A 13468-nucleotide genomic window follows, 5' to 3' on the forward strand; every position below is an offset into this window, starting at 1 on the left:
GACGCCTCAGCCTCAGCGCCCACCGGGAGCCGGCACGGAAGCGGCGCCTGTAGCGGCGGCGTCTGTCGGCCCCGGTTAGCGTAGGCCCCGGGCGGCCCCCGCCGCTGCTTAGGCAGGAACCGGGGGGTGGAGGCGCAGCGCTCAGGCCGGGCCTACTGCCCTCCTTGTGGGCAGGGGGAGGCAGCCCCGGCAACGGCGGGGCCTGCGGGACGGGGAGGCGGGGGCAGCTTGGGCGCTGGCCGGGGATCGAGCTGGTAGTCAGTAATGACTTTTTTTTTCTTTCTTTTTTGTGTTTTTTTAATTTTTATTTAATGGTGCTGTAGGGCAGGATGGCTTCGGTTGAAAGGGAGACACTGTCCCAAGATGAACTCAGGAAAAGGCTGTATCAGACTTTTAAGAACCGAGGTGTGCTGGACACACTGAAGGTGTGTTTTATTTTCAGTGGGTGCTACCTGTGATTCACTGTACTATTTACATTGAAGACAGGGAAAGTCATGTTGATTAAATGTTTTTCCCACTCTCCCCAAATGTATTATTTTTGCCATTGCCTAATGTTATTTAGCACCTTTTTCCTTTTTTTAATTTTTTTTCTTTTTTCCTCCTTTTTTTTTTTCTTTTTTCCTCCTTTTTTTTTTTCTTTTTTCCTCCTTTTTTTTTTCTTTTTTCCTCCTTTTTTTTTTCTTTTTTCCTCCTTTTTTTTTTCTTTTTTCCTCCTTTTTTTTCTTTTTTCCTCCTTTTTTTTTTCTTTTTTCCTCCTTTTTTTTTCTTTTTTCCTCCTTTTTTTTTCTTTTTTCCTCCTTTTTTTTTTCTTTTTTCCTCCTTTTTTTTTTCTTTTTTCCTCCTTTTTTTTTTCTTTTTTCCTCCTTTTTTCTTTTTCCTTCCTTTTCTTTCTCATCTTTTATTTTTTCTCTTTTTTCTTTTTTTTCCTTTTTTTTTTTTCTTTTTCCCAAAAACAAGGCTGTTCCTAAACAGAAATGCTTTTCATTGTGGATTAGTTTCAGAGTCTTTCTCAGGAAGGTTAAAAAGCCTATATGGGGTCTTTGAAAATTTCCATGCCTGAGAAAAAAGTTCAGCAGGGAATAAATGAATAAATAAGAATACAGAACTGGAAAAGACTTCCTAGGTCACAGAGTCTGTTGTTAAATATGCTATGTGAATTAACCTCCTGAAATGTTCCAGTTCTGTTCTAAAACTATTTAAACTGGTTTTCTCCATGTCTGCTCGTTGAGGAGAGTGTTTTAGAATGATTGTGTTCAAGAGCAAAACTTTGTTCTGATTTGTGGCCTGGTTTGTTTATGGTTGCTCTGACATTCTTTATTGTACTGAAAGTATCTTTCAGTTTAGGTTGCTCCTGCTCCTCTTGATGAATTCATAGGCAGCAGTTGTACCTTTTCTCCAGTATTCTGTTCTACGATGCTAAGCAAGTCAAGGTGCAGTAGTCTCATTGCTGATTACCTCAGTAGTCTTCTGCATCACTTTGAAGTCTTTTCCCACTTTTTTTAAAGGAGGTAGATCATGATTTTTCTGAGCTTTCCAGGCGAAGTTTAGAATTGTATTAATTTTTCCCTGGTTTTGTGGGAAAGTCTGTGGAAGGCTGCATTTATCTCTTTTTGAGGCATGTTGTGTTTGTAGCACTGGAAATTGTTTGACACATCCACATCTTGCTTTTTCCAAACAATAAATCCCTTGTGTTGTATAATAGCAGAAATACGAATCAGGCTTTAAAAGCTGAAATGTTATATTTCAGGCAGTTTCAGTTTTGCTGGTCTTTAAACATTATCCAATTGTGGTTTTTATGACGTCTCGATCTTTTTGTACTTCTATACACATCTTTATGTCGCTAACACATTTTTTTAATGTCAAGTTCAATAAAGTCAAAAAAAATCAAAATGTATATTTTAAGAATACCACTGATAACCTTTTGGCCAAGTATTCCCTGTTTGGTACAACTGGTTTCTGCCTCGGTGATTTCCATGCCAAGCTTGCAATGCTTGAACCATTTCTTGTCTTGGTTGACTTAACTAATAATGTCAGGTGGCATGCTGGTTTTGGCAAGTCTGTTTTCCTGCTTTGTTTGCCTTGTTTAGAAGATTATGCATTGTATTAAAGATTTTGTAGCTTTTCCGAGTGGAAGAATTAATACAGCTGGGTTTCTTATGGATTCCTGCAAACACTCTTATGTCTTCTAATGAGAATACTCTCAGTTTTCTCCTGGTCTTATCTGACTGCCTCTGCTGGTGGATCTGGAACTACAGCTATGCTGAATGGCAGACATACAACAACCGATTTGTCTTCCTTTCCCATAGGGACAGGGATTTAGCCCTGTGCAACTCACAGAATGCAAATAAATAATAAAAAATGCAATTTCGTTATTATTAGTGCCTGTAGGCTTTTTTGAATAGTACACTTTAACTTCCTTACAAAATAATTTATATTAGACATTGAATTTCCTGTTCTTTTCCCATCTGCTTTTGTGATGGCGTCAGCAGCTCCTTCATGTGAGACTCAGAAGAGGACTAATGAGTTTTCTACACACACCTGAAATTGAGGCCACATCAGACAGGCTTTATTTAAGCCACTGAGAATGAGAACAGGAAATCAGTGATCTATAAATGAAGTTGGGGGTACTAGAGTGGAGTTTATATGAATTCTTGACAGAGAACAATATTTCTTTTCAGTCCTGTGTTTGATACATCTTGAGGAAAAGTCATACTGTTAAAGTGTTTTGAAGAAAGGCACGGTGTCCCAAGTTCTCTTCTAAATTTTGCCAGAATCAGCCTGTCCGTTTCTGTTGTGTAGGTTATAATATAACATGCACAAGTCAAATGAGACTCCCTGTGAATTTTGGAAAATAAAAACTCTCGTTGATTAACATGTAAACTGAGAATATAATGTCTTTTCTATATCAGACACAGCTCCGAAACCAGCTAATCCATGAACTAATGCACCCAATTTTAAGTGGAGAACTTCAGCCACAGACTGTTCCAAATGATGACAGTTCACTTTTGATCACAGCTTCCAACAGTTTGGTGGCAGATCATCTACAGAGATGTGGCTATGAGTATTCACTTTCTGTTTTCTTTCCAGAAAGTGGATTAGAGAAGAAGGAGGTAAGTTCAGTAATGTACGTCTTTTAAGATTTCTGGCAGCTTTGCTTTCTGAGGGTTGTTATATTCCAAGAGAATTGAAAAAAAAAAATCCCCTTTTGTGATAGTTGTGATCATCCCCGTAAAAGACTTGAATATTCAAGGCCATTTTGATGAATACTTTAAACTGGCAATAAGCTGATGATGCTGTTCTGGAAAGATGTAGCAGAAGCCTCTAAACCTCGTGCTTGCTTTGCCCACAGCTGCAGCCTGGCAAGACCATTTGTGAGGCTGTGTGGCAGACCACTTGGGGAGCTGGTCCTGATTAAAGCTAGCTTCCTGTCAGGCCATTCAGTTCCCTGAAAGTGTGGTTCAGGGTCAGTTTAAGCTGGTCTAGCTACAAGCTGTGGCTGAAAAGGGCAGTCCTTGTCCTCTCTTTGTTTCTCTCCTCTGTGAGTATGTGATAGGGTGAAGTTTTTTCTAATTGAAAATTAATTTTTGACCTGGCGAGTAGTTAGTCATGATTTGGTTTAATGAGCTCATCTGATTTGTAGGATAAATCAAGAAAAGAGGCAAGGGAAGTAGCAAGAGCGTGTATCCAGGGTGGAAAGGAAACAAAGCTCTCTCTTTTCACAGCTTCATTTGGTCATGAAACTACATACTGGCTGCTGTATGTCTTGGGTAATGGAGCTAAGTAAATGTAGTACTAGAACAGCAGGCCTCTGAAAATGGTTTTACAAGGCAATAAATAGATCTTTCTCAAATGGAAAACATTCTACAACTGTTAAGTAAAAAACCCCATTACATATGTGAAATGTTTTTTAAATAGTTACCCTTTTCTAATTTTTTTTTTTTTCACCAAAAGCTGTGGACTATGCAAGATCTTCTTCAATTAATGAGGATCAATCCAAAATCTAGTCTTTACACATCACTGGTAAAATTATTTTGACTTTGAAAATAACCTTAAATTACAGTTGTGATGAAATGTTTATGGCTAAAAGATCTTTTATTTATTACAGACTTCAGGAACTCAAAAGGAGAATAAAGGTATGAGATGTTTATACGTGATGTGGAGAAAGATAATTGTGTCAGCTTCGTGTTTATTAAGATGCAAGCAATAGAAGTTCAAATTTCTTGAGTGTTCGTTGGTATAGAATAATATGGATTCAGTAAGATTTTGAAACTTGCAGGATAATTAATACCGTATTTCAGAATTATCCAACTCCTGTTTGTTGTGTGGATTAAGTGTTGACATTCACCTACAAAATAAATGACTTGAACATTAGAAATATTAAAATAATCTGTAATTAAGTATAATGCTTTTTGGAAGCTTTTCATGCTAACTTTGGCAAGCTCAGATCTTGGTTTATGTTTGTAACTGACTATTAGCTTGCATAAGATACTTCAAAAACTAGTTAAAGGTTTAATTGACTTTCCATTGTTTTATATAGTGAATAATTCTTAATGTCTGCATGATGAAACCGAGGTATATTGTATAGCCTAAAGTAGCTTGATCTTCAGAAACCACTATTGCCTAATGACCTTGTAACTGAAGTAGTAAAAATCTGCTATTTCAAAATGACCTGAGAGGTCAAAGAGACAAAGATAAATGCATGAAAGGAAAAGTTGCGAAAGGAAAAGTTGCAAAAGGACAGCTTTTGCAGAATGCGATAGACTGGAATATGGTTATAATAAAAACCTTAATAGTTTACTAGTATTGTTTTTTATTTAAATACTTGTTTCTTTCCATAAATTGAATAGGTTTTCTTGTACAGTGAAAATAACTACATTAACTACAGGCTCAAAAATTCAGTTTTGGTATGAAATCAGAACTAACTAATATATTGGATCTTGATAGGTTTTCTTATGCAGATTTTAAGGGAACTTACAGAACGTCATCTAAGTAAGGAAACTCATGACACAGAAACTCAGACATCTTCAGTGCCTCCTTACAGAGAATCTCTTGGTAAGTGCAACCTCTGCAGGCAAGTCTCCCTGAATATTTTCATATTGGTAAATGGTATGGATTTATAAATTGTATGAATGGTATTCATTTGTCACTTACTCGAATGCAACCTAAAGTAATAATAAAGGTCATACCTATCACTAGTACATTGTTTTTCTAACCTTTTTAAAAATAAGGCAGAAGTCCTGTTACTATTTCTTTTTTAATCACTCATGTTTTCTTAGGCATTTAGGTAAGAACTCTGCCATCTTAGATGGACTGCAAATGTTATGTGCTGCAATATGTTTTGGAAAACATAACTGTAAATACATGCCTTCCTTCTTTCTGTGATAGTGTTTCAGTGAAAGTTAGGCATAGATTGGGAGTTCTTGAATTACAATATGCATGCTATTAGTAATACAAAAAAACTAAAAGTTGCATATGAAAGAAAAGTCTTGTCCTTCCTAGATAAAGAGGATGAATGACTATGTAATACCTCAAATAGCACCTACACAGTTAAGTGCCTCCTTGTAGGTATATGTTGTGTGGCACAGAGCTGATAAATGGTATTTCTGTGCTGCCTCGGCTTTTGTACCACGCAGGTCTTTCTATGACAGTGCTACTTAAGTAAACTAAGGAACTTCCTCCAGAGAGACAGGTTCCTCCAGTCTTTGGCAGGATAACTCTGGTGACTGATTTTAAATTGTGATGGATATGTTGCTCTTTTTTATAGCTGAGAAGCTTCAACTGATTGATGAACAGTTTGCAGACTCTTACCCTCAACATCAGAAATACGAATCTTTGGAAGTAAAACTGAATGAATATAGAAAAGAAATAGAGAAGCAGCTTCAAGCAGAAATGTGGCAAAAGGTATAACTCTGATCATTGAATCTGAAGGAGACATTTATTAATTTTGACTTGGCACATTACAAAATTTTAATACTTAAGGTAAATTGAAAGACAAGACTGAATAGTGAGTTACAACGAACACAAAAGGCTGTTAATCCAATATCGATGACATAGTATGTATAGATTTTCCATTTCCCTTTTTCGTTAAATGTGAACAGAATGTTAATGTTGTTTTGCTTGTCTGAATTTGTTAGATTTTAAATTTTATTTGCTCTTTTGATTATTTCATTTTATGGAAAAACAATTACTCTGCTTAATCATACTATTTATTTTCCTTCCCAGCTAGTTTTTTGAAACTTTCAGTATAGTGCATAGCAACTGAGAGGCGTGAATTGCTGCTGTGTAGCTTGACAGATGCTTTTCCCCCTCTCTTTACCTTCTTGTTTTCTCCAGTCTCACAATTTTTCTATAATTTTCTTTCTATTCTTTTGCTCATTTTTTCTCACTTTTTTCCTTGTATGCTTATTTTTGTTGTCTTCCAATTTTTTATTATAATTCTCTATAACCCTGTTTGTTCTTGAATATACTGCACTTTACATGTTGTATGGAGACGTTTCATATGATTCCTCTGTGCAGTTGCGAGATGCATGCTTTCCTGTTTGTACACATTTAGGTTTTTTTTTTTTTTTCAGTTCTGCTAAGAAATCTGTGAGTCAGGACTTCTTCCTGTAATCCTCTTTACATGGAGTTACAGGTTCCACCTTTTTTTACATGCTCAGCAGTTGTGTGGGGTTTTTTTTTGGTCCAAGTGAATTAAGTGAATTTCTGTTGTTCCTGAGTAACCCAGGATGGGTCTGCTTCTACCATTTCTTGCATCACCAGCAAAAAGTGATTCTTTGGGAAAGAGGTGAGAATAGAGACAGTGTCAGAGCAGGAATTCAAGAGTGTGGCCATTCCTTAATTGCAAGCAGAGTATCACTTCTGCAGTGTGTTTTTCTTCATAGGCCTCTGTTTTGCTCTTGTCTAAAGCTATTAGTTTTGTATGAGATCTGCTTTGGGATGCCATATAAATACATGAAAACTCTGAAACTTGCAAATAGGATCTGCTGCTAAGAGACTTCTAGTATGGTAATTTATTTTCATCAAACTATCATACATTTCCTAGCAAGAACTTCTAAATGAAATTTAGAATTATCTGAGGAGGGATTGTCTTGGTCGATTTGAAGATGACGCTACTTAACCTGCTTTTTCTCCTTTACGTAAAAGCTAGAACATTTTAAAGAAGTTGAAATAGCAAAGATTAAAATGGAGGAGAAAGTGCAGACTCAGAAAGAAATCTCAGAGCTACGGCATGAGTTAGAGAGGACACATCAAGCAAAGTCTGAAGCCTTGATTTCTCGTGAAAAGAATGCTATTGAGAGGCTTCAAAAACAGCAAGAGGTAAAGTTCCAAATATTTTTTCTTAATCTAGTACAAAATGATTCAGTGAGCTGCTAACTGTTCTTTTATCTTTGGGAGATCTCCCTTCAGATCTTACTTGGACTATAACTTTGTGCCCAGGAAATACAGCTTGACAAACTGCTCTATTTTTGTGCCAGGGACAGCAGCAAAGTCTTTCAGCACTATCAAATGCACATGACTTGCAAACTTGATATGAGCACCCATAAGGCAAAATCATAATTTTTTTTCTTCTTAGACACTTACGATTTCTTTGGAGAGAAATAATGCTTTGTGTGTTTAAGGACAAGACAACTTGTTTGATTTCTATAAATTAAACTGTGAAACCGGAAAGACTGCTGGTTGACTCAGTTGCAGTTTAAATCTTATCAGGGGTTTTTGGCATTTATTTTTTCAATTTTGTTTTTATGAAGAACATACAAAACTACAGTTTATTAAAGAAATCCATGTGTTTGAACATGTTTATTTTGTAATTTTTTTAAAACAATTTTTCCTTTTATGTAAGTTTTAATCAGTGCTATTTCTTAAAATTGTTTAGAGGTAGCCAGTAGTGACTCCATCTAAAACATTTTTACTCAGAGAAAAAGGAGAATGGGAATTTAAAAAATAATTACAATCAATTCTCGATGTTTTTTCAAATTAAGACTATATGAATAATATTTACTGTAGTAGGACCAATTCCTGAAGAAGATCCTTGGAAGTGTGCATGTGTTGAATAGTAGCTTCCTGTATAAAGCGTGAAGTAAAACTACAGGTAATATTTTGTGATTCAGATAGAAGCAAAGGAAGTATACGCTCAGAGACAAAGTCTGCTGAAAGATATTGAAGTCGTAAGGACAAGAGAGGCGGAACTGAAGCAAAGAATTGAGGCATTTGAAGTGTAAGTTGCTGAAGGGCATATGCAGTGCTAAATGATGCTCTTGATCTTTGTCTGAAAGGATGCTTCCAGATGTTGCTGCTTCCATGACGTTGAAATATGTTATATATCCCAGAAGTTGTGTCTTCCATTTTGAGCAGTATTGTATACTGTCTCTGTTAGCAGGGATACCCTATACAAAAGGTAGATTTGGGTTGGTTGTTTTTTTTTTTTTTTGGTGTGGGGGGGTGTTTGGTTTGGTTTTGTTTTGCTATTTTGTTTTTTTGGGGGGGCGTTTCCTGTTCCTCCTCATTTGACCAAAATACTGCAGCATAACTTTGGAGGCAAGGAACCAGATATTTGTTTCAAAGTGCTTAAATTAAAACCAAACACTCTCCCTTAACTTGTCCTTAGTAAGATCAGTTTTCTTTGGTTAAATAAAAAATGACTAAAACATTTTTGGCTTGGTTTTCAATACTACCTAATGTAATTATTTTGTCATCTGTTTTTGATAGCAAAAGCAGTATCCTGCTAATAAAAACTTCTGGTTTTGTTGTGTGGTGTTTTGTTTTTTTTTTTTTAACAAGCCAGCAGAGGGTGCTGATAGAGTAGCATGCTCAGCACTGTCTTCTCTGGAGGCTTTCTGGTGTGGGAAACTGAGCCGGGGTTAACCCTGGATAGCTACATAATTGATTGTTACTGGATTTTAAATAGGACAATTTAGTTTGTGTCACATCTCCTTGTTCTTCATGAATTATAATGACAGATTCCGATAATTTTAAATGGCCACAGTGTTCCAAACAAGCACATTACCCTGCTATGTCTTTAAATGTTATTTAGAACCCACCTGAAAACATAAACTTGTGGCTTTTTAACTGTAATTGTCTGTATATTTATGGATATTTCAGCACTCAGAAACTTCAGGAAGAGAAAAATAAAGCTTTTGATGATGCGCTTCGACGTCGGGAGGTTGCTGTGAAGAATATAGAGGACACATATGACCAAAAACTTAAGACGGAACTCTTAAAGTAATTTTTTTTCTTTTTTTTCTAATAGGACACATATTACTTCCTATGAAAACAGAATAATAAGCTCTATAGGATTTGTTTTGAAAAGTGTAACAAAGCAAGGACTTTGTGCACTCAGGTTTTTGTTTTAATCAGCTTGAATTCTACATTATTTCTTAGCTCTTCGCTAGTGAGACAAAACATTTTGTCAGGTTCAGTAAAAGCTTGCTATAGAAAATAATTATCTTTTGATTATGGGTTATATTGTTGTAGTTCTGTGTTGTTACTTGGGAAAGAGATGGGACATTACTTGTATGCTTAGACAAGAGAATGTGAAGTGGCATTAGTGACTTTCTTTGACCACAATTAAAAGAATCGACCATTTTATGAATGCAGAAAAGCATGGAGGTGAAATTAGCATTAAAGAGATGTCAGAGATTTCTTGGAAAAAGGGTGAGAGGCACACTAGCCCACTGTACAGATCAAATGGCTTTTAACGCCATTTTTGGAGATGGATTCTTTGTTATATAGGTTGCCCTCTCTTATTGACTGTCACCTGCTTGAACGTGATTTCAAAGAATTTGCTTAGAAAGACATAATCTGTGGCTGCATGTGGAGTGCTAAGTGCATATATCCAGCTTTGCTATTGTACTTCCTTGGAGTGCCTTGGTCAATCGAAGGGTCACTTGATGCTTCAATGCAGGCAGGTGCTCTCGGCATGTTATTGCTCGTGTGTATTTGATGTCATGAAAAGGTCTTCCGGTTAGGCAAGTCAACCAAATGACTGATGTATCACTACTTTTTATTGCAAGCCAGTGAACGATAAGTATTATCTGTGTTAGTGTGTCTGTTCAAATTACAGGGGAAAGATATAAAGTAGGTTTTGATCAGAATGATGCCTTACCTGAAACTGAGTAGATCTGAGGGTTTTGTCAGAGAACAATGAAATGCAACTAACTGATCCACCTTGGTATCTTATTTTATCTAGCCCGTAACAACTAGTTACAAAGAATGCTTGTAAAGTGCTTTTGGTTCATGAGGAGAAGCAAATTATTGTAAGGATGAACTGCTGCTTAGCTTACTTTACCAACACACAGAATACTTTAGACACGCTGCTAATGCTCAGAAAAAAATCCCTGTCTTTTTGTTCCAAATCTTTGCTGAAAAGTGGCAAAGAGCTGCTATTTATTGTATAGAAATAACGATGCTTGTTAGAATAGGAATTCTTTTTTTTTAATTTCTATGGTAAACATTAAATGCTTTATTTGGGAGAAGTATCTGAGTGGTTTGCAAGAATGCAGAAGGATGGATATGGCAATATCTGAAAATGTCTATAATCTAAGTCCCAATCATACAGAATGCTGAGATTTCTTAGTTCCTGTAGATTCAAGTAAAATTGAACATTAAACTTGCATGACTGCTGGGCTGTGAATGGTGGTGTTGCCTAGGCAGTGCGCAGTGTCCAGCTGGTGGCTGATGACAGGCAGAGAACTCCTGGGACCAGTACTGGGATCCATGCTGTCCAACACCTTTATCCGTGATCTGGATGATGACCCAGTGCATCCTCAGCAACTTTGAACATGAAGCTTAATTAAGGAGAGTGGCTTCCACAACAAATGGCAGAGCTTCAGTTCAGCCAGACTTTGATAAGCTTGGGGATTGTGCCAGCATAAACCTCAGGAATTTTAACAAGGAGAACTGCAAAGCTCTGCACTCAGGGCAGAATATCCTGGTGGAGTAGTATGAATGGGGAAAAGGAATTGACTGAGGAGCTGCATTTCTGAAGAGGACATGGGAGTCACAGTGAATGACACATTGACTGTGATCCAGCAGCACCCTCTGGTGAATAAGGCATGATGGGTGGCATTAGAAGCAGCATGGCTAACAGGCTGAGAGAAGTTATTATCCCCTTTGGGTACTGGTGAAGGTTGTGCTAGGAATACCATGCCTGGGTTTGGGGTCCCCAGTTCAAAAAAGTCATGAAGAAATTAGAGAGGGCCTAGTAAAGGTCTGTCAGGATAGTTATGGGACTATCAGATGTGACCTCTGAGTTCAGGATATAAAGCTACTGGAGAGTATCCAGAAGAGGGCTACGAAGTTGGTGAGGAGTGGCTGAACTCGCTGGGTTTGTTCAGCCTGGAGGATACTGAGAGGAGACCTCATCACGATCTACAGCTTCCTCACAAGCGGAGGAGGAGGAGCAGGCGCTGATCTCTTCTCTCTGGCGACCAACGGTAGAACCTGAGGGAATGGCAGGAAGATGTGGCAGGGGAGGTTTAGGTTGGACATTAGGAAAAGGTTCTTCATCCAGAGGGTGGTGGAGCACTGGCTGGTGGAACAGGCTCCCCAGGGAGGTGTCACGGCCCCAAGCCTGGCAGTGTTCAAGAAGTGATTGGACAATGCCCTCAGACACATGGTGTGAATTTTGGCGTTGTCATATGCAGGGACAGGAGTTGGACTCAATGATCCTTGTGGGTCCCTTCCAACTCAGGACATTCTATGATTCATATGGCAGGGGCTGTAAACTGTGGCTTGGGAGATGCAGCTTGGACGTGGGGAAAAATGTTTTATTGGGGGGTTGTGCAGCAGTGGCACAGGTCATCCAGGGATGTGGTGGAATAAACATCCTTTGAGGTTTTCAAAACTTGGCTGGGAAGAACCACAGCTGACCTGCTCTAAAGCTGGCAGAAGTCTCGCTTTTGGAGCAGGTGGTCGGATGAGCTGATTGGCAGGGCCATTTCCAACCATTTCAATGTCTCTGCAATAACTGATTTTGTCAATAAATGATTGTGCGATTATAGTTTAGCCTGGGAAAGACTGGAATTTACACAAATGCACACGCATGTGTGTACACACGCTTTGGGAATACATAATTCTTTTTACTTCTAGATATCAGCTTGAATTAAAAGAAGAATACATAGCCAGAACCAATAAAGTTACAGAAGATGAGAAAAAAAATAAAGGTAACCACCTCTCTGAGATTAATAAAATACCTGTTAGTAAAAACTGTAGAGACAAAGTTCTATCAAAACACTGTTGTTACTAAACAGCCACAGCGTTCAGTAACAGTGGTATAAATAATAGAAAAACAATCAAAATAGATTTTTTGGAAACATGTAGCAGGAACTCCTTGCTGTTCAGAATGCAGTGGGAACCGTGAGCTGCTGCTTCACACAGAGACTGCGAAGCATTTTGCTTTTTTGGTTTCCTGTCTCCTGAAGTCACACTGGCTCATTCATTCTCTAATTGAACTCTGGTACAGTCTGGTACTGTGCCCTTGAATGGTTGCCAGTTTCTACATTTATTGTGCATAAGATGTTTAATTGGAGCTTGAGGAAGAGAGCTGGAACAGACAACATGTTTAGACTTTTTAGTTAGGGACATGTGAAAGAAATGATGTATCACATCCATATGAATTTAATTTACTTAATTCTAAAGGAGTATATGTATGCAAATGTATATAGACAGTGTGATTTACTTAATTTTGGAGGAGTGTGTATGACATTCAGTCATTTCTGTGTCTTGAATTAAATTGAATTTGGGGCTTAGCAGCTTAAACAGTTTTTTGCTGATACAATTTTTCACTGTAATACTCTAACTAATTTTAATTCAACATTTGTAATCCTTCCTGCAGAGAAAGCTATGCTTTTACATGAAGAAGCCATTGCTGTTAATTCAAAAAAGGAGGAACTCAAGCAAGCTATATCACGCACAAAAGAGCTTGAGGTAATTGTAAACATGAATTTAAAGAAGCTATATTGTAATTAGTACTTATGAGGTACATTAAAAAAAGTGAAATAAAAAAGAAAGTAGTTCATAAGCTTCTAAACTGTTCTTTATCTGCAGCTGGATTTGGAGTCGGTGAAGGCCCAGGTTCTGTTGGTAAATAAACAGAATCAGTTGTTGACAGAAAAGCTGAAAGAGGTCTCAGACTATCCTTTGCTAAAGGAGGAGAAATTGGAGCTCCAAGTACAGAATAAACTACTTAGGCAACAGTTGGATGAGACTCGCAGTGAGAACCAGCATCTTCGAGACAGTCAGTGTTAATGATTTAGTAATTTTCTTGTTTATGTTTCCCTACAAGTATTTGTTTAGAAATAAATTTTTACTAAAATACATTTTGTATTATGTTTACTAGTAGTTTGCATTAAATCCCAACTGATGTTTGTGTAAAATGAAGCAATCCTTGACCTTATAAGTTTCTTTTCTTTAATATGTATGTATAGTAGAAATCCTGAATTAAGTGGTAGTTGTAATAATATGAATA

At 37.3% G+C, this 13468-nt stretch overlaps 1 protein-coding gene across 3 annotated transcripts in view; it reads left to right on the top strand.

Annotated features, from left to right (window-relative positions):
• The first annotated feature begins 9 nt into the window (after positions 1 to 9).
• The window catches only part of OFD1 (OFD1 centriole and centriolar satellite protein), a 33555-nt gene continuing 20096 nt past the window's right edge, over positions 10 to 13468 (top strand). Inside the window, exons 1-13 of one of the 3 annotated variants that reach the window (XM_065655099.1) lie at positions 10 to 74; positions 324 to 425; positions 2910 to 3110; positions 3952 to 4020; positions 4106 to 4133; positions 4945 to 5052; positions 5765 to 5901; positions 7147 to 7320; positions 8112 to 8218; positions 9103 to 9222; positions 12091 to 12164; positions 12836 to 12927; positions 13048 to 13237. In XM_065655099.1, the coding sequence (XP_065511171.1) occupies positions 330 to 425; positions 2910 to 3110; positions 3952 to 4020; positions 4106 to 4133; positions 4945 to 5052; positions 5765 to 5901; positions 7147 to 7320; positions 8112 to 8218; positions 9103 to 9222; positions 12091 to 12164; positions 12836 to 12927; positions 13048 to 13237 (1396 nt within the window). In that variant the 5' untranslated portion in view covers positions 10 to 74; positions 324 to 329. The remainder of the gene's footprint in view (positions 75 to 323; positions 426 to 2909; positions 3111 to 3951; positions 4021 to 4105; positions 4134 to 4944; positions 5053 to 5764; positions 5902 to 7146; positions 7321 to 8111; positions 8219 to 9102; positions 9223 to 12090; positions 12165 to 12835; positions 12928 to 13047; positions 13238 to 13468) is intronic. The other 2 variants (XM_065655175.1, XM_065655257.1) reach the window with 2 other exon arrangements.

The sequence above is a fragment of the Caloenas nicobarica genome, chromosome 1, assembly GCF_036013445.1.
Source record: "Caloenas nicobarica isolate bCalNic1 chromosome 1, bCalNic1.hap1, whole genome shotgun sequence".
NCBI classification, from domain to species: domain Eukaryota; kingdom Metazoa; phylum Chordata; class Aves; order Columbiformes; family Columbidae; genus Caloenas; species Caloenas nicobarica.